Raw genomic sequence first — 27,570 nt, 5'->3', positions numbered from 1 at the left:
TGTCCCTGTAAATTTCTGTTCTATATCACTCTTGGGGTCTTTCTCCTTTTATAGAACACCCCCTTAATATTTCTTCCAGGGCTGGCTTAGTGGTCACATATTCTTTCACTTTCTGCCAGTCTTGGAGGCTCTGCATCTCTCCATCCATTCTAAATGACAGCCTTGCCAGATAAAGTATTCTTGGCAGCATGTTCTTCTTATTTAGTACCCTGAATATGTCTTGCCAGCCTTTTCTGGACTGCCAGGCCCCTGTGGATAGATCTGACGTTATTCTGATGTTCCTCCCTCTGTACATAAGGAATCTCTTCCCCCTAACTGTCCTTAAGGTGGTTTCCTTGGTTCTAAGATTTGCGAGTTTTCCTATTGCATGCCGGGGTGTTGGCCTGTTTTCCTTGATCTTGGGAGGGGTCCTCTCTGCCTCTAGGACACGAATGTTTGTTTCATTCCCCAAATTAGGGAAGTTCTCAGCTACAATTTGCTCAATTATATCTTCTAGTCCTCTCTTTCTCTCTCCACCCCCTTAGGGATCCCAATAATTCTGACAATGCAACATTTCATGGTGTCACTTATTTCTCTGATTCTATTTTCATGGATTCTGAGTTGTTTTTTGCTGACCTACTCTTTTCCCTTCTTGTCTATTAACTGGTCTTTAGATCACTAATTCATTCTTCTGCCTCACTTACCCTAGCTGTTAGATTATCTAGATTAGATTGGATCTCATTGATAGCATTTTTAAGTTCTGCCAATTCAGCCTTCATTTCTGCCTTTGGAGACTCTATGTTGCCATTAATCAATTTCTCCCTTCTAGCTATTGTCTTCACAATTGCTAGTCTGAATTCCATCTCCAACATCTTGGTTATATCTATATCCATTTGTAAATCTGTGGCATAAGTCATAGTCTCTGAGTCTCTCCTATTTTGGGAGTTCCTCCTCCTAGTCATTCTGTTGATGGGCGGTTGAGGTAATGTACAGAGTCCAAATTATTGACCACAACCCAAGCAAGATGCACCTCTTTTCTAGGGATCTTAGGGTTGTTGGCCTCTTGTTTCCACAGCCTGTCTTCTGGAGGAGGGGCCTGCCATGCTGTTACTCAGGTAACCCTGTTTGGGCAAAGTTGCCCTGCCCTATGTGGCAGGGGATGGGCTCAGTGAAAACCGGTCTTTTGTGGCTTCTGTTCTCTGGTGGTTTTCCCTCACGGTTTTCCATGTCTCTTCGGAAAGTCAGAGCAGAAGAGATCGTTTCCGGCACTCGCCTCAGAGCAGAGAGATCACAGTCTGCTCTTCAGTGAGCTCTCCAGACCACACTATCTCTGTTTCTGTCTGTGCTGCTATAAACTGCAGCGTCTTGGGCTGTGTGCCCCTCCACAGCACTCCCAGTCCTCACCTCCAGATCGGGGCACATCTCTGCCCTTTGTGCTTCTAAAACCACCAGCCACCCCCAGTTTGCACATGCAGCCCTGCTGCTCCAGGTTTCCATCTGGAGGGCTGCCCTAAAGTCCTCTCTCTGTCGCTACCGGTCTGCAAGTCTGTGTCCAGTTCCCAGCACGGGAGGCTATCCATCACCGGTGGTGTAGGATCCCAACAGCTCGGCTCCCTCCCCCTTCTGTTTATCCTCCGATATCTGCCCGCAGAATCACGGCTCCCCGCTTCGTACTTTGAAACCAAACACCTGCGATATTCTGTTTGTAGAGATCCAGATCTGTCTTCTTACATCTCAGGCTGATTTCGTGGGTGTTCAGAGTGGTCTGGTAAATATCCAGCTCAATTTCGAGGAGGGTTGGAATAGGGTCCACTACTCCTCTGCCATCTTTTCGCACAGTACTGTATTTATAAAAAAGTCTGCATATAAGTGGACATATGCAGTTCAAACCCATGGTGTTCAAGTTTCAACTATACCATGAACAATTATATGCCAACAAATTCAACAACTTAGAGGAAATGGATAAATTCCTACAAAGATACAACCTACCAAGACTGAATCATGATAAAATAGAATATCTGAACAGACCAGTTACTAGTAAGAAGATTGAATCGGTAATCAAAAATCTCCCCAAAAAACAAAAGGCCAGGACCAGATAGCTTCACTGTTGAAGTCTACCAAAATTCAAAGAAGAATTAATACCATCCTTCTCAAGCTCTTCAAAACATAGAAGTGGAGGGAACATTTCCAAACTCACTTTATAAGGCCAGCATTACCCTGATATCAAAATCAGACACAGAAACCACAAGAAAAGAGAACTATAGTCCAATACCCCTGATGAACATAGATGTACAAATCCTCAATAAAATATTAACTGAATTCAACACTACATTAAAAATATCATACACCATGGGATTTATTCCAGGGATGCAAGGATGGTTCAGCATCCACAAATCAATAAATGTGATACACCACATTAATGAAATGAAAGATAAAAATCATATGATAAACTTAATAGGTGCAGGACAAACATTTGAGAAAATTCAACAACCATTCCTGTATTAACAACTACAACTGAGACTTTTTACGGAACATTATGTACTAGACAGCTTTCCAAGGGCTTTATGTACATTATTTTTAAAAAATATTCAAGAATTCTATTGTATAGTTGAAGAAACTACTAATTAGACTACGTACGTGCAGAGGATCATGCAATGAATCTGTGCCTTCTCAATCTCCAAATCCATGCCTGTAACCCCACTGTTCTATGACTTTCCTGGATAAATCTTAACTTATTCTGGTCAATAAGAATTGTTCCACTGATGTTCAAGGCACTTGCCCACAAACAGCGTGGCTTTTTCTCTGCTCAGTATGTTGTTTTCTCTAGTAAATGGCTACTGTTAATAGGAAATGATTGGTTTCCCATGATACGGAGAAAGTTGGTTGTCCAAGACAGTAGCAGAGGTCAGTTACACAGTGTTATATACTTCTCAATCTAACTGGCCATTTCCCCACTCAGTGAATGGCTTTAAGCTGACTTGCCACACCATTAACTGCTGAGATAGCACTACCTAGGGAGTCAACAGGGAGCTGACATTGGTTGTTTCACCTGTATTTGTGATATTTTGACGAATTTTCTCCCTCTTGGCACTGTCAAACTTCACTATAGCCAATCTCAGATTTTTCTCGCTCCTTACGACAAGTCACTGAAATCAATACCAGACAATACGGTCTTTCCCTTCTTGATGACAATAAAAGAGTGACTGAATCACATGCCCAGGCTTTATAGTAATAAAGGGCAGAAACATACATAAAAGACTTTTATACAAAAAGCTTTCTTGGGAGTCTTCGATTAAGGGGTAGCAGTTGTTATATTCCTCCACCAGACTGACCCAACCTTTTCACATGCAGCTGCACAGAAGGAGCAGATAAGGAAACCCTGAAGAGATCTGAAACTGTCTAGAAGCCTACTGAGGATAACAAGGAGGATAGTAACAATAAACCAACACATATTGAGTGTTTACTGTTTTTCAGATATTGTTCTAAGAGCTTTATATTCATTGTCTCAGTTAATCCTCACAATCTTGTGAGATGGAGATACATACCATTACCATGCTGATGTTATGGATAAGGAAACTGGGTCTTATAATCATTAGGAAGCATTTCCAAAATTCCTCAGTTATCTGTTATGGAACTGGGATTAGAATTCAGGCTAACTACAGAACCTGGGGATTCAGCTGCATTCTTATATTGATATGTGCAAAGCTCTTCTTCAGGTGACAATAATAGGAAATTGCTTTTTGGTGTCTGCTACCATAAAACTGCATTGTCAATCCAAATGGTATTTTAGGGGAAATTACTCTTGAATAGAAACCTCGCACACATTCATATATTGGCCCATATGTTTATTAGCACTCTGAAGGAATCTGCTATAAATGCTATACTGTTCCTTGGGAGAAACTTTAGTTCCTTTGTTGGTGTTCACACTGTACCTGTATTGCTTTTCAGGGGACAAGGTTACTGGTTAGATTTCAACCTTGATATAAAGTAACTCTCCACCCAAAGAGTGTAATTCAGAATACTTGCCTCTAGGGAGTGATGCCTCATTATGTAGTACTGGCCAATTATTAGAAAGTCTGACAGTACCCGGATTAAAATTACTCAGTTGGAAAGAGAAAAATAGATCACACTTCTGTAACTGTACAGCCCTAGCATTTGAGCAGACAGGAAAGTTAGGGGAATAAAATATGTTTTCTGAAATGTCTTTCATTAACCTAAATGGTGTTCTTTTTACCTCCTTCTTAAAAACCATAAGGCATGGGACCAAAGGTCAGAAAGGAAAAAGGGTAGAACATTTTGATAGCACTTTTTTTCAAGATAAAGAAGATAAAAGTTATAGAAATAATTTATGCAAAATTAAATATTTTTTCTCAATTTAACACTTTGGGGGTGGGAAGTAAATAATTAAATTCACTGCAAGTTAAATGCTTTCTGGTAATTGATAATGGCAACTGAAAAGAAAAGGACTATTTTGATATTTAGTGATTTTTAAGAAGGGCAATACCTACCATAACCTATAATTCCAATCACACCCACCATGAAGACCCAGAAGAGGAATCCAGCTGTGAACCTCAGGAGTATCACAAACAACCAACTAAGGAGCATGGCGATAGTCAGCCCACTAGAGGAAAAAGCATACAACACAGACAGGGGTCAAATGTGTTAAACATAACATAAAGTTAACAGCAAGACAATATTTTCTATTCAAAATAATTCTCAGATTATTTTATTTTAGCTGGCTATAGAAATATTTATAATATTAAAAAGTATAAACAATAGTTCCTATTAAGATTTTCATATGAAAGAGTAGGACCATCGGGAACTTCATACAGGAGTCAATATTTGTGTACCTGGGTAAACAGAAGTTCAGTAGCAACCACAGTTCAAAGAAAAACACAATTCCTCCAACCTACCATTTTGGCCTATCTGCCACAGTAGCCATGACGAATTTTTCTCCCCCCCCAACACGTCTCACTAAGTGATAAATTATAAAACAATATCCATGATACTAATAGAAGGAAACCCTATACAACAGAATTATCTAGAAGTAAGGGAACAGTCTTAGGCCAGAAAAGAAAAATAATTGCCCCACACAGTTCCTGAATCCATGATTTTGTAGTCATTATTATGGTCTAATTATCTTTCATAATTTGTGATGTCTGACATCACCAGACATCTATTTCAGGTCCCCAGTGATCTGTAGGCCATTATATGGAGCCATGATACGCCTTCTGTATCTCCTGGGCCATATGACTTTATCAAGCAGTCAGCAGCATGACTTTTTTTTAATTTTTTTAATTAAAAAAAATTTTTTTAATTTTTTTTACTACTAGAGATACTTCTCCCCACAGCTCATATATCCAGGTTAAATCCATATTGGATTTTTCTAGGTAATTTCATTAAACAGAATTCATTAAGATTAGAAATTTGGATGACACTTCTATTAAGAACTGATACCTCCGATGCTCCTTCAAGTTTCCAAACAGAAACATAGCCTGGTACATTTATTGAGCTTATTGTCTCCAAGTATTATCTTTTTAAAAAAAATCTTAATAATTACTGTTACTGGATAGATGTCAGTATTGTATCAAAGTAACTTCTAAGGTCACATCCTTGCAGAGCCAATGCTTTCAACTCCAGAAGTCATTCCCTATTAACATCACAGATACTTTAATGCTTAAATATTAAATATGGATGAAGGATTATTCTATGGCATAGTCCGAGAGGAATATTCAAAAAGGTCAGGGGGAAGAAAAGAAATATAGCTGTTTATTCTCTGTTTTTAATTCCTGGCATAAAATTCTAACTGAATAAATAAAGTCATGGCATATTAGTCTTTGGCTTTATATTTACAAGATAGATGGAGAAGAGAAGGGTCAAAAATAGAGGGAGTGTTTATGTTCTACTGGTGTGAACAGTGCCTGGGTGGAGAGGGTTTCAGTGTGTGTTGGGAGTGAGGTAAACAAGAAGGTCTATCATAATGCATACTTTTTCAGATAATAGTTAAAAAGCCAAAATAAAGAAGAAATGTACAAATTATCTAATGATATTTGAGTTTGACAATGGGGAACCAGTTTAACTATTGTCAAGTATAGACTACAATCTGTGCTATGGAGAGAGATCCTGAAATACTGATACACACGAAAATAATTATTGCATTTAAGACAAAACATCGAAATGAGTAAAATCTCAAAAAACACTTTCTAGTTTTACAGCTCTACAAACTAGTCACTGGTATTTTACACAGTTTTGACTTTATTAAGCATCATATAGTTAAATATATCTATCTTATTCCCCTAGTGGTTTTACAACTGTTCCTTGAACCCACATTTTCTACGCATCTTCTATGTTCCAAGGACCACACTAGGAGTTACAAAAGTAGAGATGAGTTAGACATAGTTACCATGGTAAAGAATTCATAGTTTATCATAGAAAAAGAGCCAGGTAAATAACATAAAATTCTAGGTGCTATATAGATGATAGATATGTGTGTATGTGTGTGTGTGCACACTTGTGCACACACATGCATGTGGGTAGGAGGAACACATGGAAAAAGTAATTATATCTGGAGAAGTCAAGAAAGACTTCATAAATTACACAAAAGCTGATTTTATTTTTATTTTTTAAAGATTTTATTTATTTGAGAGAGAGAAGGAAAGAGAGAGAGAGAGAGAGAGAGAGAAAGCACTCAAGTGGGAGGGAGGGGCAGAGGGACAGGGAGAGGCAGGCTCCCCACCAAGCAGGGAGCCTGATGTGGGCTGGATCTCAGGACCCCCGGGATCATGACCTGAGCTGAAGGCAGACGCTTCACAACCTGAGCCACCCAGGTGCCCCAAAAGTTGATTTTAAATAATGAGATGGAGTTGCCCAGGACACAGCAAGGATGTGCCAGGAAAGAGAACAGAATGTGCAAAAACATGGGGGTTTGACACTCTAAGAATGGGTGTGTTATTTGATGTGTTTAGAATATAGGGTCAATCAAGTAACATGGGTGGAGAAGAATCTGGGACACTAGTTGGACCAGGTTGTAAAGGGCCCTGTAACTATCTGAAGAAGTTTTCTCTTTGCTCTTTGATCACTAGGGAACCATAGGTGATATAAGAGCCAGATAGTAGCAATAGCCTTAAATATATCAAACACAGGTACCCACTCCAGTAGAGTGATTGCATTTTCCTTTACCTTTCAGGAATGCAAATCTTATGGCTAAAAATTTTTAATCTCCTCCTTTCATATATTTTTTCAGCTCTTCATAACTATAGTGACCTTTGATGATAATAACAAACATTATGTGGAAAGGATGTGTTAAAAATAAGAGGGAAGGACAAATGAGAAAACAGACCCAGAGAAATAAAACTGCATCCACTGTAACATAACAATAAGAAGCAAACGTACTACAGATGTTGTCCCTGCATAACTTCAAGTATATTTATACAAGTACTTTTATTGGGAATTTAATGAATAAAGTTCAAAATTACATTCTTATAACTTTTGTAACACTGGGTATATTTCCAAATATCTTTGCCCCATTTTTCAGCCACAGGAACTGAGTCAACCTTTTATTCACAAATATGAATGGGGAATTTTTTAAGAAGATTTATTTGAGAGAGAGAGAGAATCAGGAGCAGGGGAAAGGGTAGAGGGAGAAGCAGGCTCCCTGCTGAGCAGGGATCCTGATGCAGGGCTGGATCCCAGGACCCTGGGATCATGACCCGAGCTGAAGGCAGATGCTTAACCGACTGAGCCACCCAGGCGCCCTGAATGGGGAATTTGAAGAAAGCATTCTACAAGGATAAAACGGGGCTGGAGAAGAAACACGAATGTTTGCACTTACATGAGAATCCAATACCAAGTTGTTGCATAGTCTTCAAATACTTTCATTCCAATTGCCCTTGCATCAAGGATTTTATTGACACGACTGAATTCAAAGAAGGAAAAAATCAATTATTTTGACTACCGCTAAACAGAAATGTTCTTGTTATGATAAAAGGGGTTTGCAAGCTGCTGTTCAAAACATATTTTTAGAAGCCATTTATCAAGAGGCACTCTTTCCTCAGCCACAACAATATGTGAGATGTCACTTTGGTAGACTACAAAGGCCACTATAGCTATACACACAGAGAATGTAGCTTTCAAGAATGGTGAACAGATCCCTTTTCAACGTATGTGACATGTCCTCAATATTGCAGTAATCTCACTGTAAGAAATGAATTTAAATAAGATCAGTTTTTAACTTACAAAATCCATAGCATCAAGAATGAACATCATTCTTAATTCCCTTTTCTAAACCTCTGACAGCTATGTAGCAGGAAGACACCATGGGGCACATACAGAAAAGTGCACAAATCATTAGTGTCCAGTTTGATGGATTATCAGAAGTGAATGCACTATGTACCTACAATATTGTTCTTCCTTTCCCTCTGTGCCCCAGTTACAACACCTCTTCCTTCCCCGAAGGTAACCACAATCCTGACTTCTGTGATAATAATTTCCTAGTTTTCTTTTTCAGTTTTACCACTTACATATGCATCGCAGGGTAATTTAATTTAGTTGTGCTTGGTTTTGAATTTTTCTATCAGTGGAACTGCACTTGTACTATTATTTTGTAATTTCTTTCATATAGCTTTATATTTGTGAAATCCATCCATGTTGCTATTACATGTGCAGGACCATTCTACTTGGACTGCTAAACTCAAGGAAGAGAAAAACATTTTTAGAATATCTTTTATGTTTCACTTTTAATTCAACAATTGAGCTACACAATGATACTGTGTTTGTGCACACATGCGAATGTACCCACCCAGAGAATTATATTTCCCAATAACCTGAAACATCACAATGTGTACACCAAGGAAACAGTAAATTGACTTCACTGTATTTAGTACATAGAAACTGATATGGTCCTGAAACAGCATTACCAAGGTTGTCTCGCCTTTCTTAAGGCCCTCTTCCCTTTAAGACATCTGGCAGTATCATTATCTTAGTCATTTTTTTTTGATTGGTGATTTAAAAAGCATCTTTATATTGTGTTCATTCAACAAGTAAATTAAGGTCTTTCAATATGCTTACTGAGATCCCAATTCTATACCTGTTGATAATCCACGGTGACATGTATATTTCATAATCATAATTCTTCCTCTATAACCCTTAACCTAATGGAAGCTTTCGTTTTGTGTACAGTAATAGGATGCATCCAAACTGAAAATAAGAAGGTAAACAAACATACTTTGCAGCTCTCCTGAGTTCTATAGCATTTCTTTTCTTTCCACTTCCATCTTCAAATATTGTCTTATTTCCTACTGTCAAGGTGCCATTTTTAGTAGTGAAGTCAGGGAAACATCTCTGGAGAACTGTAAAAAAATAAAATTATGGTAAACACTTTTCTACTTCTTCCTGTGTAACGTTTTCCCTTTCTTAAGCTTTCTGTTATTTATAATTAAATTCTTGCTAGACAATGTATAAACATACTGCTCAAAATGATAATTGCCCATTACTTGATGGTCAGAAGGTTTTCTGATGGTTCTAAGACACATGTAGAAAGCAAATATGATCACAATCTGAAGATTCACTCTAAACTTGATTATTTTACACATGGTATATTCATCAAGTAGCCAATAAGTAAGATGCACAGCGCAGGTTTTAAAAGAGTAATATTGATAACATATCTCACATGGTAAAAACATTTTAATAAAAAGGCTACATTTATTGTATGACTGAGTTTACTTTTTTGTTTTAGGATTTTATTTATTTATTTGAGAGAGAGCGAGCGTGTGCACATCGGCAGTGGGGAGGGGCAGAAAAAAGGGAGAAGCTGACTCCCTGCTGAGCAGGGAGCTCAATGAGGGGCTCGATCCCAGGACTTAGGGATCATGACCTAAAATGAAGATGGACGCTTAACCAACTGAGCCACCAAGGTGCTCTGAGTTTACTTTTTCTTTTCTTTTCTTTTTTTTAAGATTTTATTTATTTATTTGACAGAGAGAGACACAGCGAGAGAGGGAACATAAGCAGGGGGAGTGGGAGAAGGAGAAGCAGGCTTCCCTCGGAGCAGGGAGCCCGAAGCGGGGCTTGATCCCAGGACTCTGGGGTCATGACCTGAGCCGAGGCAGAAGCTTAACGACTGAGCCACCCAGGCACCCCTACATTTTCTTATTAAAAAAATCTTAGATACTTCTTGAATGAAACATTGAAAACTGGAGATTAGTGAATAATTCCTTGAGAAACAAGAACTAGCTCAAACTTCAGGCTACTAAAACAACTGAATTTTTATTTTTGAAGTCTTAGTAATTTGTCTCCCAGCTTTCTCATTTACCTGGTGTTTTGGAGGGGCTGGAAATAGAAATTCTAAAGCTATCAAAATGCCCCACACTTTGTAGACTAGCATAATTTCTCCGAAGAGCTACCTCACTGTTCAATCTTCTATGCACTTATTTTGATTAAATAGAATCCTTGCCTCTTTACAAATCTGTATTATTAAAGTATTTTAAAACCCCAATTTTAAATCAAGAGGGATGAGAAATCAGAAGTGGATCATTTTTATATTTTTTCTTACAAGAAGAATCACAGATTTGCATGGGTTTTCAGGGAATTTAAACTTGAAAATGTTAAAGGAGTTGATATAGGGAAAGAAGAAATAGGTCTTTACCAAGGCTTTTCTGACTTTTTGGGCTTAAAATGATCTCCTGTCTACCTACCTCCATCTTCTGTAGCACTTAAAATATGGCTGATTCCATCAGTATCTCCCTAATCTTTTTCTGGTTCTTCCCTGGCAAATTTGACATAGTAGTCTCTACCAGCTGCTTCTCTTCCCTCTCAATCCAATCACATGTGGCATGCCCCAACCACTCCAAGGAAATTGTCTTCCCAGTGATCCCAATTATCTCCTAATGGCCAAAAACTCCAAATACCTTTTAGTCATCATCCTACTTGAACCCATTACCTAGCACAGTGCTTGGTACATAGTGGAACTCAGTAAATATTTCCTGTTGAGTTAACTTTTCTGAGTCTTTGACATAGTATACAACCCCTGCCTTCTTCCTTTGGCTTACATGCCCAAGTTCTCTCCTGCCCTCCCTTTAGCTTTCCTGTGCGTTTTTTCCCTTGCCACTCCTTAAATAGGACTGTTTCCACCTACAGAGTCCTCCAACCTTGTTCTGGGCAATTTCACCCAGTTAGTTCCAATGACTAAATATGCTCTTTATATATTTGGAAAATAAAGAAAATAAGAAGGAAGATAACAAAATACATAGTCCTACCACCCACAATGAACTCTAATATTTTAGATAAATTTCCTTCTAGTCTTTCTTCTACAAGAATTTTTTTTTTGAGTCATAACCATAAAATAAATGCAGGGCTTTCCCTTGTTTCTTTCTTTTAATATTACTTATTTCCTTTCATAAACTATTTAATAAGTGAATTTTATTAGCTGTATACTATTCCATTAAGTAGTATACTTAATCACCTATTGGGGGAATGAGTACAAGTTGATTGTGATGTTCACCATAATGTCTCCTTTACTGTACTCTGAGGAACTATGCCTTATTCATTTCTGTGTCCCCAGTGTACGTTTTATATTGTGTGATTTAACCAAACTATACTTGTAAGGGCAGGGATGTCTTATATTCTTATGCCTATATCTTCAGTGACTAAGGATTCATTTTTATCTTTTTGTAACATTGTTCTTGGCTACTGACACTTGTTGCCCAGGGCTTCCTGGCAAAATGCAGTTGCTTGCAAGACCTACACCTTTACTTCATGGTCCTCAATGACCCAAAGAAAAGGGAGAAGGGCGCATAAGGCATTGTGTTTGGTGGTAGCTACTTCGATGGTACCCAAATTTCTACTCAAATAGAAAATGGTACGTGGCTTTCTACTCCAATAGAAAAAAGAAGAAAGAAGAGAGGAAATGCCCACAGTTTTGTCATCTCCAAAGCATCCATACTATTTTGGCATATTTCTTTGCAGTATTTTTCTTTGAATAGCCTTTTTTATTTTAATTTATACATGCTTGTCATTATAATGCATATAGCATTTTATTTAATATCATACTATTTAATACTTATATTTAATAATTCTAAAATATTTCATTTAATGAATACACCATAATTTATTTAAAGTACTTTCTTGCTCTTGGACATAACAGTGTTTCTTTTTCCTTTCCTTTTTTTTCTTTTTGGTTCTTCTGAATAGCATTGTGATGGGCATCTTTATGTAAAGTTGTTTCTCTGTAGTTAGGATTATATTTGTAAGAATGGGAAATTAGTGATTATTTTATTTTTTTAAAAAGTTACTCAAAGTTTATATAAATTTTAAATAATATTTATAAATCTTAAAAATATAAAATATTGATTCCTTTCAGAGATATATAAATATTTCAAGTTTCAAATTATAGGACAAGTTTATGTCCCACCATTGCCCCCCAGGCAAATTCTGAACAAACTCTTTGGACGAATTCAGGGGTGAGTGTGCAAGATCATGTCTGTGTGTGCCTATCTGTGCTCATAGAACACCAAATAATCAATCTGGGCTTTTAAAATCAATTTTTAATCTTTTCTGTGTATGTTGATGCAGCAAAACTCCAAAACTACCAGAGCTCCAGTGGAAATATCTCTGGCTGGAGTCAGGAGAATGGGCTTTAGCTTTGGCTTCCTCCTAATTAACTCTGGGACATTGGGCCAGTCATACAACTATTCTTGGCTTCAATTTTGTCAATAGTGAAATAAGGAACTGAATTGAGTAACTTTTTATGATTATATGTTCTAAGATAAGTAATAACCACTTACATGGCTTGCTTGGAAAAATTGCTATTGGACAATCATCATCCAGTAAGACTTGTGTGACAGTCTAAAATGGAAGGAAGAGTATGTTAACATTTCAAAGGCTACGTAATGACAACTTTTACTCTCAGTATAAAAATTGTGTCCTTTGAAAATTTAACTCCATAATTATCTCATTATTTCATATTACTATCCTAATAAGAGTGGTTTTAAGATTATCACACACACATACACACACACACACACATACTTATTTGACAAATGCTCTAAAATGTCCTAACTGTAATTCAATCAAATCAACAATAATAAAACCAGACCCACTGAAGCCAAGACACGCCTTTGAAAGTGTGTATTTATGTCTTAGACACATTCTGAGACTCTAAATCTTCAAAAAATTTTTTCTGGAAAAACAGCATCTTCTCTAAGTTAGAAGCCATTAATACTATTTAACATAATGGGGCTTTAGAATTCCTTTATAAGTCTCAAACCTAGGGTTTGAGGATTTTTTTTTTAATGAATAATTATCAAATTGGGTTTGGAAATAAAATTCTACTTGTTACTAAGTAGCCATGGATCTTCATCACCACATTAATGAAATTGTAACATTAATAAAATCAAATGACATTAGCTCCTACATCTTGATGGTAAAAAAAATGCAGCCAAGTAGAGAATTTATTAGTTTCAGAGAATAGTTAAAGCTAACTTACGAGACTTAAGAGTCTTGCATAACACCTGAAGTCTACACAATGCTAAGCTATAAATGGTGCATGTGTGTTTCTATGTACCTTTGTGTTTTAATGCAATAATACATAATCATTTCCTAGATGATTTGGGAGCTTGTCTATTACAAATGCTCATGTTACACTTGAGATTGACACAAAAGTTAAATTCTTCTCTAGTTTTAAGCTTAAACACACATACCTTTGCAGGCTTAACAAAAGGGGATTTGCAGAACTGGCTGTAGTACATCCAATAGTGTTTGTTTGTTCTGTACATAAACTGTATTTCCATGTAAGTTAAAAATTTTTCTGGGCACTTGGAGACACAGATCTGTGAAGAAAAGGAACACAGTGGTGGGAACTCAATTGAGTTGAACAAACCAAGGAAGTAGATGTAAGATTAGACTTCTAAGTTATCTACCACTATAAAGAGCAAAGCACTATTTTCCATCTAAGAAACTTACGTCAATTTTCTAATTTATGTAAAAAATAAAATTTCATGTACTAGTTATCAATCTCTACTCCTTGACCTTTGATAATGATTTGTGTTAAGACAAGAAGATGTTGTACAATGACAGACTTGTTTTTAACTTCTGATTTTGAGAAATTGTAGATCTACTTGCATCTGTGAGAAATAATGAATTCCACCCAGCTTTATCCAATAGTAATAACTTTCACAATTACAGAACAATATCACAACCAAAAAATTGATATTGTTACCATCATGTAGATTTCACCAGTCTTATATGCATTCATTTATTTGTGTGTGTGCATGCACACACATGCAGTTCTATGCAATTTTATCATGTGTAGATTCATGTGACCACTACCACAGGACAATGATGGATCTTTAATAAAATATTTCCTTATTAGTTTCTGAGTTAGTAGATAAGAATATAATGCAAGATTAATATTTGCAAGATTAATTTTGTCCATGTAGTTTATGTATTTTCAGGGTTAGAGTCTTGCTTCCTTTTCTATATATGAATAAAATGGTCATTAAACATGCTCCAAATATTGAGAACTTATGCCACTAATAATTATCAGTGCCAGTGAATTCTCAACAATTCTCAAAATATAATTGGGGATTTATTACTATAAGAAACTAACAAAATTGGGGCTATTTGTGGCAGTCAATCATTATTATAGTCTTTTACCAGCCAAATGTAGGCAGAGAGGTCACCAATGTAATTATTTTACATGAATGACCTTAGAGGGCCTATTAACACCAAACTAGATCATTGTGCTAGTAGTCCACAGAGTCACTGTGGAGTGACTGAAATCCAATTAGGAACTCCACAGAGAGAAAGCAGAACCCGAGAAGATACACTCTATTGGCTTTGCTTTTGTTTGTAATTGAAAACAAAAACAAAGATCCTAGCAAGCCATGAGAGTTGTAGCCCTTACACATTCTCTCCTTCAGTTCCTCCTTATGAAAGCCTTCTCAGCTCTGACTTGCTGCATCTCCCCGCTGTACTTTGTTAACTTCTCACTGGCCAGATTCTAGCCCAATCCATGGGCAGCTAGGTTAAAACACCACTGCTGAGCTGACATCTCTTTCCCATTCTTTGGGTCTTGTTTCTACTGTATGCAAAAATATTTGGTGTCAACTCCACAGCCAAGGTAGCAGGTGGATAGCTAAATGGATATGTCCAATCTCACAGTTAATATTGTTTTGTAGTAGCAGCAGCAGTGAAATTTGTGATTTTCTTTAACAAACCACTTTTTGTTAAAGAGAATCACAAATTTCTTCTAGAAGTTCTGACAAGGCAAACAACCTGTCTCCACATTCATGCCTCCATATGTATTTTCTGTCAGTTTCTCATATATACATAGGCATTCACACACACACACACACACACACTCACTCATTCACACACCTCTAGAGGAAATATTGAAATTTCACAGGTATCTTTCTACAAAAGCCGAAGAACTGTTTAGGGACATTCAAAGCCCCCAACATGCTCACATTTTTATAAAGAAGGCTAAGGTTATCATCAATGCAAATATAAAAATTTCACTCTGATTGGAGCTGAGTATACCTTTAACATATTGGAAGATACTTTACATTTAGACTTTGACAATTATATGGCTTTGAAAGATAACTTCACTAGTTCCCCTACTGGGTACATTTAAATGGATTTATAAAATGAATATTGAAAGTACTAATGCTTTCACAGGCCTTAAATAACAGTAGGAACTACTGAGTTGGGACCATGATGATTTCTGTATTCCTAAATACATACACATACAATGTATACTACATATTAAAAGTGCTGTGTATGCAACATATACAAGAAGGTAATTAAAAATGGCAAAAAGTGGTTTGTTAAAGAGAATCACAAATTTCATTCCAGACACAAATGAACTGTTAAAATACAATATACCAATTGCTCTTTACTCTCTCCCTCTATCAGACCAATTTGTTCATTTCAAATACGATGCTGATTAGTAGCAATCAACATATAGTTAGCCAAAAATGAAGGTCACATTGAGGTAGGGTATCCTAATTGATCACAGTGTGTCCTTTAAATGCTTGTGACACATGTCTGGACTATGCTGGCAGTTAACAAAAAACATAATGCATAAAAATATGGCTTGGATCAGTAGATACACTAATGCCTGGCAGACTAAAAGCAAATCTCCATTACTGGCAGGTAAATACATTCTGACTCAATTCTTTGTGTAACCACAAAGGGGCACTTTAAATGTAGTTCTTCATCATTATTTTTATATATGCAATTCATATAGGTTTAACATTCTAATACAAATCAGAATTTGGTGAGTAGAAGAGCTATACCGTAGGTTAAAAGACTACATTTGGTATGAAAAAAGCATATTTATTAAGTAATCTATGGTATACTTAACATAAATGTAAATAACATGGACATGGGTACATAAAAAACAAAGATATTTTTGTCTCACCATGGGAATGATGGATTTGTACAGTGGGAAATTTCCTAGACTGGGAGGAGGAAGATATTAATTCACTCATTTATTCCTGCAACAAATACTTATTGATCACCTACTCTCAGCCTGTTCTAGGCACTGGAAACACAATAGTGAATAAAACAGATAAAAACCCTTGCCCTTAATCTGTTTACTTTCTAGTAGAGCTAAATGGATAACAACAAGTAAGTAGAATTATTTGTTACAAGATGGTAAAAAAGGCTATGGAGAAAAATGGCTAGAAAGGAGGTTAGAGGTACAAAGTAGCTGAGTAGGATTCCAGTTTTACATGGGTAATCAAGGAAGGCCTCCCTAAAAAGGTAACATTTGAGGAAAGACATGAAGACTATTGATCAAGCCGTAGTCATTTGGAGAAAGAGTACTCTAGGCAGAGAGAACAGCAAAGTCTAATGCTCTGAGACAGGAGCACTCCTGGATCCTTCAAAGACAACAGATGGGTAATATAACCTGAGTGTAGTGAGTAGAGAAAGAGTAACGGCAAATGTAGTCAAAGTTGGACAGACAGTGAAGGATCCTGTAAGGCCACTGTTAAGACTTTACTTTTAAACTCAGTAACTTGGGAAGCCATGGGGGCAAGGGCTGAACAAAGGAGAAACATAAATGTGACATATTTAATGGGATCACACTGGCTGCTGGGTAGAAAAGAGACTGTAAGGGGTAGAAATTAGGGCAAGGATAGAATCAGAGAGACCAGTCGAGAGGTCATTGAACTAATCTAGGAAAGAGATGATGGTTCTTTGGAAAAAGGAAGAGAAGGTGAAGAGTAGTTAGTCCAGGTATATTTTGAATGGAGACCAGAGGAATTAGCTGAAGATTCACACATGAGTGCAAGAGAAAAAGAGGAATGAAGGATGATTCCGTGTTATTTGTAGCTGACCTCAACTGAAAGAGGGAAGACTGCTGGGTTTTGGAGAATAATTTTAAGGATGAAGTTAGAGATTAGGAATTGAGTTTTGGAGATGTTAAATTTGAGATGCCAACTAAACATCCATGTAGACACATTGCATAGTTGGTTGCATATAAAGATGAGGAGTTCAGGGAGCAGACTTATCTGGAGGGCATATATAAATAAATTAGGGAGGGCAGCATGTAGATGATGTTAAAACCATAAGACTAGATGAGATCACCAAAAGAGTAAATGTAGATTTTGAAAAGGACTAAGCTTGGTGATGGGAGGGAGCTCCAACATTTCAAGATGTTGGAAAGATGAAGAAAAACCAGCAAAGGAGACTAACAAAGAGTAGCCAGAGAGTTGGGAGGAAACCTAAAAGAATGTTGTGCCCTAGAAGCCAAGTCAAGAAAGTGTTTTAAGGAGGAGGGCTTGAATAAACAGTGCTGTTAGATCAAATAAATGTGGAAATGAGAATTGGCCATTGGTTTAATAATATGGAGGTCCATGGTATCATTTGGAGAAAATTGGAGTAGGAGTAAAAGCCTGAATGAGAAGAGAGGATTTAGACACACTGAATATAGACTATTCTTCTGAGGACTTGCAAAAAAGAGGTACAGAGATATGGAGCAGTACCTGGAGGGCGGGGTGTGTTGGATCAAGGAGAGAATTTTTTGAGATAGAAGAAATAACAGCATGTTTGCATACTGATGGGGATGATTTAGTAGAGAAGGAAAAATGGTAATAAAAAAAAAAACCAGAAAATTCCTGGAATGATGTGCTTGAGTGTGTGAGAGAGATATAATGCACAAATGGATGGGCTGACCTTAGGAGCACAGGCAGTTCATCCACATTATGACAAGGAAAGGCTGAAGAAGTATATGAACATAAATGATGACAGGTAGGCAAGAGGATATTACTGTAGGAGCTTTTAAAAGTTGTCTTCTAAACACTTACACTTTCTCAGTGAAATAGTAAGCAAAATCAGAGGCTGACAAAGAGATTGGGATGGAGTTCTTAGAGGCTTAAGAGGAAAAGGTGTGGAACTGTTTTCTAGAAATTGTTTCCTAGCTAGGCTAGTGAACAGACAAGGGGTTTGTAGTGTGGCTGTGGGACAGCACTAAGGGCCCACTGAGATTAGTGGTTCTGAATCGAAGGAACTATTATGTAGGTTTTCTTCAACAACTCACAGCTACCTGAGTTCAAGCATGGAATAGGCAGAGTTGCACTTAGCTAGGGATGAAGTTTTGTAGGAAGTACAACTACATGGGATGGGGCAAAGGAATTGGGGGTTTATATAAGGGAGTGAATTTAAAGAGGGGTCATGAAATCTAAGTCAGACAGAGAGGGAAATGAAAACATGATGGAACTGAGGGATACGGTGAAGGGCTTAACATTAGGGTTTTGTAGGTCCCGGCGAGATAGAATGATTGTAATTGGAATGTTAGAGGGATTGAGATGGGCAGACATTGGGATGTTTGAAACTGAGATTACGAGGGGTGGTAATTACTGGTATGACAAGGTCAAGGATTTGATCTTGGGAGTGGGTGACTGTGGTAGAAAACAAAGTCTTGTGATAGAGGTAGTCACAGAACTAAGATGCCAATATCTCAAGTTGGCTTTAGTCTCAGCAGGAAATAAGATATCAAAAGTCTTTGAGAGAGATGAAGAAGAGAGCAAGCAAGCAGATTTACAAACTAGATCAGAGAAGATCTTTGGGTGCAGTTTACTAGTACATGGAACAAAGAGGAAGCAAATAAGTTAGAAGCCTATTACATTTTTGAGGCAGTTGTGCTGCCAAAGAATTCATGACCTAATCTGAAAAGGCCTCTGACTGTTAAAATAATCTTTGAGGTGCTAAATTTGCACAACAGGAAGGGAGCTTCAAAGTTCTATGGCCCTCAAAAGAGCATATATCTCCAATGCTCAGCAATGATGTGGTCTGAGGCTAGCAGACAGGAAATAACCTCCCAGGTGGTTAAAGGACCATAGGCTGAAATGGGGAATACAATCCAGGTCGAATAAGAATGTTTTCCAGTGCCATGCACCAGAAACCCCTGTGCATTTATCACTCCTCCCTTTCTGAACTGGAGTTTGTATTCTAATAGTCCCAGCCTCATACCCCATTGTGAATTCAATGTGATAAAGAGAGGATGTATCACCCAGAGATCCTTGGACTTTGGGTTAAAAATAGTACTATGTGGGATGCTGGGTTGTCTCCCTTGGGAAGAAGAGTATTCTGGAGGACAGAGGGATAGACTATAGAAGACCCAACTAACTGCCCATTGAAGTCTATGCCTTATCCCACAATGGCATTGCTTTAGTCCTTCTTTCTTGCATCTAAGTGTGAACATATAAAAATAATATGCATGTTGTAGGAGTAGAAATGTAATGTGTGAACACTTCTAAACCAAGGCTTATAAGAGCAGAGATGCTTATTTATCTTGTTTCCTTCTGGCAAGTGGATGCAGATGACAAGAAGGACTTAAGACAGAGCCACTAGATGAAAGGAGTCTGGAGAAGAGTTGCCCACTGACCAAAACCGCCAACCTTATACTGTCACATGACCAGAAGTAAACTTTATTATGTTAAGTCACTGAAAAACTCGAGTTTATTAGTTATAGTAGCTAGCTTTGCTCTTCCTAATACGGATCTTGAGAAAAATACCACTTCTCAGGGTTGCAGTTTGTTCATTTTATAAAAATAGGTGGTTCAACAAAATCACTGAGAATCTTTAGTGATACCATAATGATTAATCCTGCTTCATTTTGATTGTATATGAACAAACATGAGCTCATGCTTATGTCTTCCCACCTTCTATAAATTCAGCATTAATCATACACACTCAGAATTCAAATGGAATTGCTGATTCTTTTATCCAAGAATGTTCAAAATTACAATGCATTTTTTGCCTTACCTGTGTGGTAGGGCACTGTAAGTTTACCACCACAGAGGGACTGGTACAGCTGAACAAGTTAAAGTAAAACAAAATGGTCTTGTTCCTGTTAAGAAAACAACATAAAATAATCTTTTTAGTGACTGTGGAAGTAGTCCATATCATTTCAGACCCTGTACACTTTTAATATAATAACCTTTAAAATTTGGCTTCATTTTCCCTAGACAGCTACAATATAGTCCCCAACTCCCCTTTAGGCTGCCTAACATTCAAAGCTCCTTTTTGTAATAGTAAAAAACTGAAATCATTAAATTGTCCATCAACAGTGGGTTGGTTAAAGAATTTTAGCCCACAAAGAAGACTGTATCACCACTGGAAAATAACATTGAAGAAAATGTTTAATGGATGGATAAATTCACAATACATTAATTTTAGGAAGCACGTTACTAAAGAGTATTAAAATATAATTAGATTTTAATTTTTCAAAAACAGGTAAAGCATACGCAGAAACAATATATATGAATGGTGGGATAATATGTTTAACTTTTGTACCTTTATGGATTTTCTAAATTTATTACTTTGGTAAACTAAAAAAAGATAATTGAGTGATATCTTCTGTTTGAAATTGTGGTCAGTAGCATAGTAATGAGGCAGGTTGATACTCACTTTAACTAGCATTGAGTGAAGTATTACTCTGCCATTTAGCAGTCAATGATTCTCTTTTGAATCTCAATTTCATCTGCACAATGGGGATAATACCAGCCCTACTGACTTCACAGTGGTGTTGGGAGGACATAAGAGACTATGTAGTGAACTCAAGACATGTGGCTGTCCAACTTTAATATGTATCTCTAAAATTTGGGAGTGTTTGTTGAAAATTGTGATTCCTGACTCCTTCTCTACCCTTAAGAGCCCAAATTTCAGGATATGGGGCCCAGGAACTCACATTTTATCCCTATTCTCCCCAGATTTATCTATTTGCTTTTATATAAATTCCACTAGCCAACATATATCATTATTTTTAGATGTAGAGTTCAATAATTCATCAGTTGTGTGTAACACCCAGTGCTCATCACATCACCTAGTTACCCCATGCCCCCACCTACCTCCCCTCCAGCAACCCTCAGTTTGTTTCCCATAGTTAAGAGTCTCTCATGGTTTGTCTCTCTCTCTGGTTACTTCCCATTCAGTTTTCCCTCCCTTCTCCTATGATTCTCTATGCTGTTTATATTCCACATATGAATGAAACCATATAATTGTATTTCTCTGACTTATTTCACTCAGCATAATACCCTCCAGTTCTATCTATGTTGATGTAAATGCTAAGTGGTCATCCTTTCTGATGGCTGAGTAATAATCCATTGTGTATATACACCACATCTTCTTTATCCATTTGTCTGTGGATATCTCCGCTCTTTCCATAGTTAGGCTATTGTGGACACTGCTGCTATAAACATTGAGGTGCAGGTGCCCCTTCAGATCATTATGTTTGTATCTTTGGGGTAAATAACTAGTAGTTCAATTGCTGGGTCATAGGGTAGGTCTATTTTCAACCTTTTGAGGAAACTCCATACTGTTTTCCAGAGTGGCTGCACCAGCTTGAATTCCCACCAACAGTGTAGGAGGGTTCTCCTTTCTCCGCATCCTCGCCAACATCTGTTGTTTACTGTCTTGTTAATTCTAGCCATTCTGACTGGTGTGAGGTGGTATCTCATTGTGCTTTTGTGTTTCCCTGATGCCAAGTGATGTTGACCATTTTTTCATGTGTCTGTTGACCATCTGTATGTCTTCTTTGGAGAAATGTTTGTTCGTGTCTTCTGCCCATTTCTTGATGGATTATTTGTTCTTTGGGTGTTGAGTTTGATAAGTTCTTTATAGATCTTGGATACTAGCCCTTTATCTGATACGGTATTTGTAAATATGTATATTAATATTAATGTAGTGTATCACATTGATTGATTTGCGGATGTTGAACCACACTTGCAGCCCAGGAATAAATCCCATTGGTCATGGTGAATAATCCTTTTAATGTACTGTTGGATCCTATGGGCTAGTATCTTGGTGAGAATTTTGGCATCCATGTTTATCAGGGATATTGGTCTGTAATTCTCCTTTTTGATGGGGTCTTTTGTCTGGTTTTGGGATTAAGGTAATGCTGGCTTCATAGAAAGAGTTTGGAAATTTTCCTTCCATGTCTATTTTTTGAAACAGCTTCAGAAGAATAGGAATTAATTCTTCTTTAAATATTTGGTAGAATTCCCCTGGAAAGCCATCTAGCCCTGGACTCTTGTTTGTTGGGAGATTTTTGATTAAGGCTTCAATTTCCTTGCTGGTTATGGGTCTGTTCAGGTTTTCTACTTCTTCCCGTCTCAGTTTTGGTAGTTTATAAGTTTCCAGGAATGTATCCATTTCTTCCAAATTGCCTAATTTGTTGGCATATAGTTGCTCATAATATGTTCTTATGACTGTATTTCCTTGGTGTTGGTTGTGTTCTCTCCTCTTTTATTCATGGTTTTATTAATTTGGGTCTTTTTTCTTTTTGATCAGTCTGGCTAGGGGTTTACTGATCTTATTAATTCTTTCAAAAAAACAGTTTCTAGTTTCATTGATCCATTCTGTTTTTTCATTTCTATTTAATTGATATCTGCTCTAATCCTTATGATTTCTGGTCTCCTGCTTGGTTTAGGCTCTATTTGCTGTTCTTTCTCCATGTCCTTTAAGTGTAAGGTTAGTTTGTGTATTTAAGACTTTTCTAGTTTCTTGAGAAAAACTTGTATTGCTATGTACTTCCCTCTTAGGACTGCCTTTGCTGTATCCCAAGGGTTTTGAACAGTGTGTTTTGATTTTCATTTGTTCCCATGATTTTTTTTTAAATTTCTCTTTAATTTCCTGGTTCAATTCATTGTTTAGTAGGATGCTTTTTAGCCTCCATGTATTTGAGTTCCTTCCAAATTCCCTCTTGTGATTGAATTCAAGTTTCAAAGCACTGTGGTCTGAAAATATGAAGGGAATAATCCCAACTTGTGACCCAGGATGTGATCTATTCTGGAGAATGTTCCATGTGCACTCAAGAATGAGTATTCTGTTGTTTTGGGATGGAATGCTCTGTATATATCTGTGAAGTCCATCTGGTCCAGTGTGTCATCCAAAGCCCTTGTTTCCTTGTTGATCTTCTGCTTAGATGATCTATCCATGCTGTAAGTGGGGTGTTAAAATCCTCTACTATTATTGTATTATCAATGTGTTTAATTTTGTTATTAATTGGTTTATATAATTGGCTGCTCCTAAGTTGGGCACGTAAATATTTATCATTGTTAGATCTACTTTTTGGATAGACCCTTTAAGTATGATATAGTATCCCTCTTCATCCCTTACTACAGTCTTTGGTTTAAAATCTAATTTGTCTAATATGAGGATTGCTACCCCAGCTTTATTTTGATGTCTGTTAGCATAATAAATGGTTCTCCACCCCCTCACTTTCAGTCTGGAGGTGTCTTTGGGTCTAAAATGAGTCTCTTGTGGACAGCATATCAAAGGGTCTTGCTTTTTTATCCAATCTGATACTCCATGTCTTTTGATTAGAGCATTTAACCCATTTACATTCAGAGTAACTACTGAAAGATATGAATTCAGTGCCATTGTATCACCTGTAAAATCACTGTTTCTGTTTATTGTCTCTGTTTCTTTGCTGGTCTATGTTACTTGTGAGCTCTCTTTGCTTACAAGATCCTCTTTAATATTTCTTGCAGGGCTGGTTTAATGTTCACAAGTTCTCTTAGTTTCTGTTTGTCCTAGAAGTTCTTTATCTCTCCTTCCATTCTGAATGACAGCCTTGCTGGATAAAGTATTCTTGGTCCCATGTTTTTCTCATTTAGCACCGTGAACATATCATGCCAGCCCTTTCTGGCCTGCCTGGTCTCAGTGGATAGGTCTGCTGCCAGTCTAATGTTTCTACCCTTATAAGGTTAAGGACCTCTTGTCTCAAGCTGCTTTCAGGATTTTCTCTTTATCTCTGAAATTTGCAAGCTTCACTATTGTATGTCGGGGTGTTGATCTATATTTAATGATTTTGATGGGGGTTCTCTGTGCCTCCTGAACTTGAATGCCTATTTCCTTCCCCGGATTAGGGATGTTCTCAGCTATAATTTGCTCAAATATACCTTCTACCCCTATCTTTCTTCTCCCTCTGGAACCCCAATAATTCTAATCTTGTTTTGCTTTATACTATCACTGATCTCTTGAATCCGCCCCTCACGGTCCAGTAATTGTTTCTCTCTCTTTTGCTCAGTTTCTTTATTCTCCATAATTTTATCTCCTGTATCACTTATTCTCTCTTCTGCCTCATTTATCCTAGCAGTAAGAGCCTCTATTATTGATTGTATCTCAGCAATAACCTTTTTTATTTCAACCTGATTAGGTCTTAGTTCTTTTATTTCTCCAGAAAGGGACTCTCTTGTGTCTTCTATGCTTTTTTTCAAGCCCAGCTAGTATCGTTATACTCATTGTTCTTAATTCTAGCTCTGACATTTTACCAATATCCGTATTTATTAAGTCTCTCACTGTGATTACTGCCTCTTGTTCTTTTTTTCTGGGAATTTTTCCTTCTGGTCATTTTGTCCAGAGAAGAATAGATGAACAAGAGAACAACAACAACAAAAAAATCAACCATGACCCCAGCAAAATATACACTAGGCAAATCAGAAGAGAACAGAAACCAAAAAAGAAATAAAAGGGGGGGGCGGGAAGAATATAACCAAACAGGTAGACAGAACAGGGTGATACATTTCATCCTGGATGTATTTTTGTCTGTTTGTTAGAAGACACTTGATCCCAAAATTGTAAAGAAGAAAAACATATATATACAAAAATAAAATTGAATACAGTCAAAGGAAGCCATAAATGAAGAATATAGCTCTAAAATGTAAAAATGAAAATTAAAAAAAGACGAGTTGATAACAGAAGCTAGTTGAAAAGGGAAAAAAGAAAAAAAATTTTAAATTGAAAGACTAAAGAATCATGAGAAAAAAACCTCAAATTCTATATACTATTTTCCGCTAGTGCAGGAGTTTTTCAGTTCTGTGTGATCCACAAACTTGGTATTCACCTGATGTTCCTGCTGATCCTCTATGGGAGGAGCCTGCTGTGCTGATTCTCAGGTGTCTTTGCCCGGGCAGACTTGCGCCACCCCTTGCCAGCTCAGTGTAAGCTGCTTCGGGTTACTCTAAGGGGCTTTTGTTCCCTGAAGGCTTTTCATGCCACTTTAGAGGATGAAAAAAATAAAATAAAAATGGCGGCGCCCTGATCTCCAGCCCCGGAGCTGAATGATTCCGACCCCCACCTCTTCAGTGCACCCTCAGGGAAAAGCAGGCAATCACTTTCAAGGGCGCCAAATTCCATAGACTCCTGAAGTGTACCCAGGGGAGGGTGGGGTGGGGGATGGGAGTCTCACCATGGCCCCGCTGCTTTCTGGGCGCCTGCTCTAAGAGCTGTTGCCTGATCCTGTGCATACCGCACAGCTCCTTCCATGGGAAGGAGCAGGGTCTCACAGCAGTTTTGCTGCTTGCTGGGCCCCTGCATCTGATCGTGCTGCAGTTTGAGCTTTATGGCAACACCTAGCTGAGAGGCTATTCTGAGGCTTGCTAACTGTAGCTGGCTTCCCTGTTCCAATGCTTGGGAACTCTGCTGCATGCAGGCACCCCCGTTCTTCCCCGTTTGGGGATCCTGAGACCATACTGTCCTACCTAGCTTTCTGCCCCACTTCACCACCTGAACACCTTTCAGGCAGAGATGTCACTCACCCGAAAAGACTTCTAAAAGTTCCGCTTTTATGCTCTGCTGCTATATCACTTTCCAGTTGCTGGTTTACGGAGGCTCCCTCCCCCAAAGTTCATCTTCCAATATAATGCCTCAGATTCACTTCTCTGCACCTCCACACTTTTCCTTGCAGAAAGTGGCCAATTTTCTATTTGTAGAATTGCAGCCATTCTTTTCTTAGATTACAGGTTGAGTTTGCAGGTGTTCAGAATAATTTTGATAGACATCTAGCTGAATTCAAGGGACCAGATGAAACAAGGGCCCCTACTCTTTCACCATTTTCCGTCCACTTCCTCCCCAGTAGGTTTAGATACAGGTGGCTTATAAACCATACCTTGAGAGAACACAGCCCTAAACATTCAAGCATTTGTTAAGTCCCCAATTAATTATTGTGACTACATACACAGAATAATGTAGAGTAGACTATTAACTCAGAATCGCCAAGTAGGATCCAAATGTAAAAATAAAGAAAGCCCTCCACAAAAAAAAAAAATTCTGGCTAGATTCTTGCATCATTTCTACCCTCTTCCTGCCCCGGAATGGGTGAATTTTTTTCCCAACTCCAAACTGCAGAGGGCTCTGAGAGAATCTCTCATACAGACTGAGGGTACATGTAGGAAGGGCAGACCAGCATCTCATTTTCAATTGTACATCTCTTCTGTGGCAGACTTATTCATCAACCCTCTGTGCCCACTTTAGAAGTGAGAAATGAAACCCAACGACCACAGAGGGTTAGAAAAGCCAATGGCACAGAAATAGGACAGCCCTGAAGCAGCGTCTTATGGGAGGATGAAGAATCAAGTAAATGGGCTTGCACTTCCCTGGTGATAACTCATCTGACACCAAGAGACTGGTGGTGAGTCACCAGGGATGGAGCTGAAGGGGTCTGGAGGGTGGCAAGCCAAAGCTGATCTCTCAAATCAAAGGACTCTAGTAAGGACTTCCCCCAGAGAATCTCCTCTTGTACACCATGAGAGAGCCAGCTTTTGGATGCTTACCCCAAAGAGGGTATTGATGTCTAGTTAATCATGTCTCAGCTGCAGTAGTAATAAGCACATGGGACTAGGGCAATGGCCAGACGCTCCTCCTCCTTCCATCCCTCACAACACAAAGAAACAGCCAGAACCAAAAGAGAGGGAAGAGAAGGGAAAGGACTGACCAGGCCCTCCCTTCCTCTCTCAGTTCCCTTGCAGAGTTCAAACTTGAGCTGGGGGGTTGGAAGAAATGAGATTCAAATTTTAAATTGGACTACACTAAACTCTATAACAATAGAAAGGGTCTGGAAAAATACAGAATCCACCTGAGATGTTCAAGTGAGAAGAAGACAGACTTGCATGAACTCTGTTCAGGCCAACGATATGGGAAAAATAAACCAATTTCATCTTTGTAATCCTATCAAGTTCAGATGGCTGAAGAATATGGCCGTCGGCTTATAAACACTATGCACACAGCTACTTCATGATTCCCAAGAGCCAGCTTTGCTCTTTCACCAAACAGCCCTATCATCTACACAGTCTTGTGGTACACGTG

General features: G+C 37.9%; 1 protein-coding gene across 1 annotated transcript in view; it reads right to left on the bottom strand.

Moving 5' to 3' along the window:
• Positions 1-27,570, bottom strand: part of SLC44A5 (solute carrier family 44 member 5) — a 284,363-nt gene that overhangs the window by 41,991 nt on the left and 214,802 nt on the right. Inside the window, exons 7-12 of the mRNA XM_088022845.1 lie at positions 20,248-20,332; positions 13,674-13,802; positions 12,759-12,819; positions 9,203-9,326; positions 7,811-7,894; positions 4,488-4,600 (exon numbers count right to left, since the gene is read on the bottom strand). Of these exons, the coding sequence (XP_087878971.1) occupies positions 4,488-4,600; positions 7,811-7,894; positions 9,203-9,326; positions 12,759-12,819; positions 13,674-13,802; positions 20,248-20,332 (596 nt within the window). The remainder of the gene's footprint in view (positions 1-4,487; positions 4,601-7,810; positions 7,895-9,202; positions 9,327-12,758; positions 12,820-13,673; positions 13,803-20,247; positions 20,333-27,570) is intronic.

The sequence above is a fragment of the Eumetopias jubatus genome, unplaced genomic scaffold (assembly GCF_037043125.1).
Source record: "Eumetopias jubatus isolate StellerSeaLion01/CBP00866 unplaced genomic scaffold, mEumJub1_p1.0 scaffold_4, whole genome shotgun sequence".
NCBI classification, from domain to species: Eukaryota; Metazoa; Chordata; class Mammalia; order Carnivora; family Otariidae; genus Eumetopias; species Eumetopias jubatus.
Note: the sequence above shows the minus strand (reverse complement) of the source record. Positions and strands in the feature narration are given on the sequence as shown.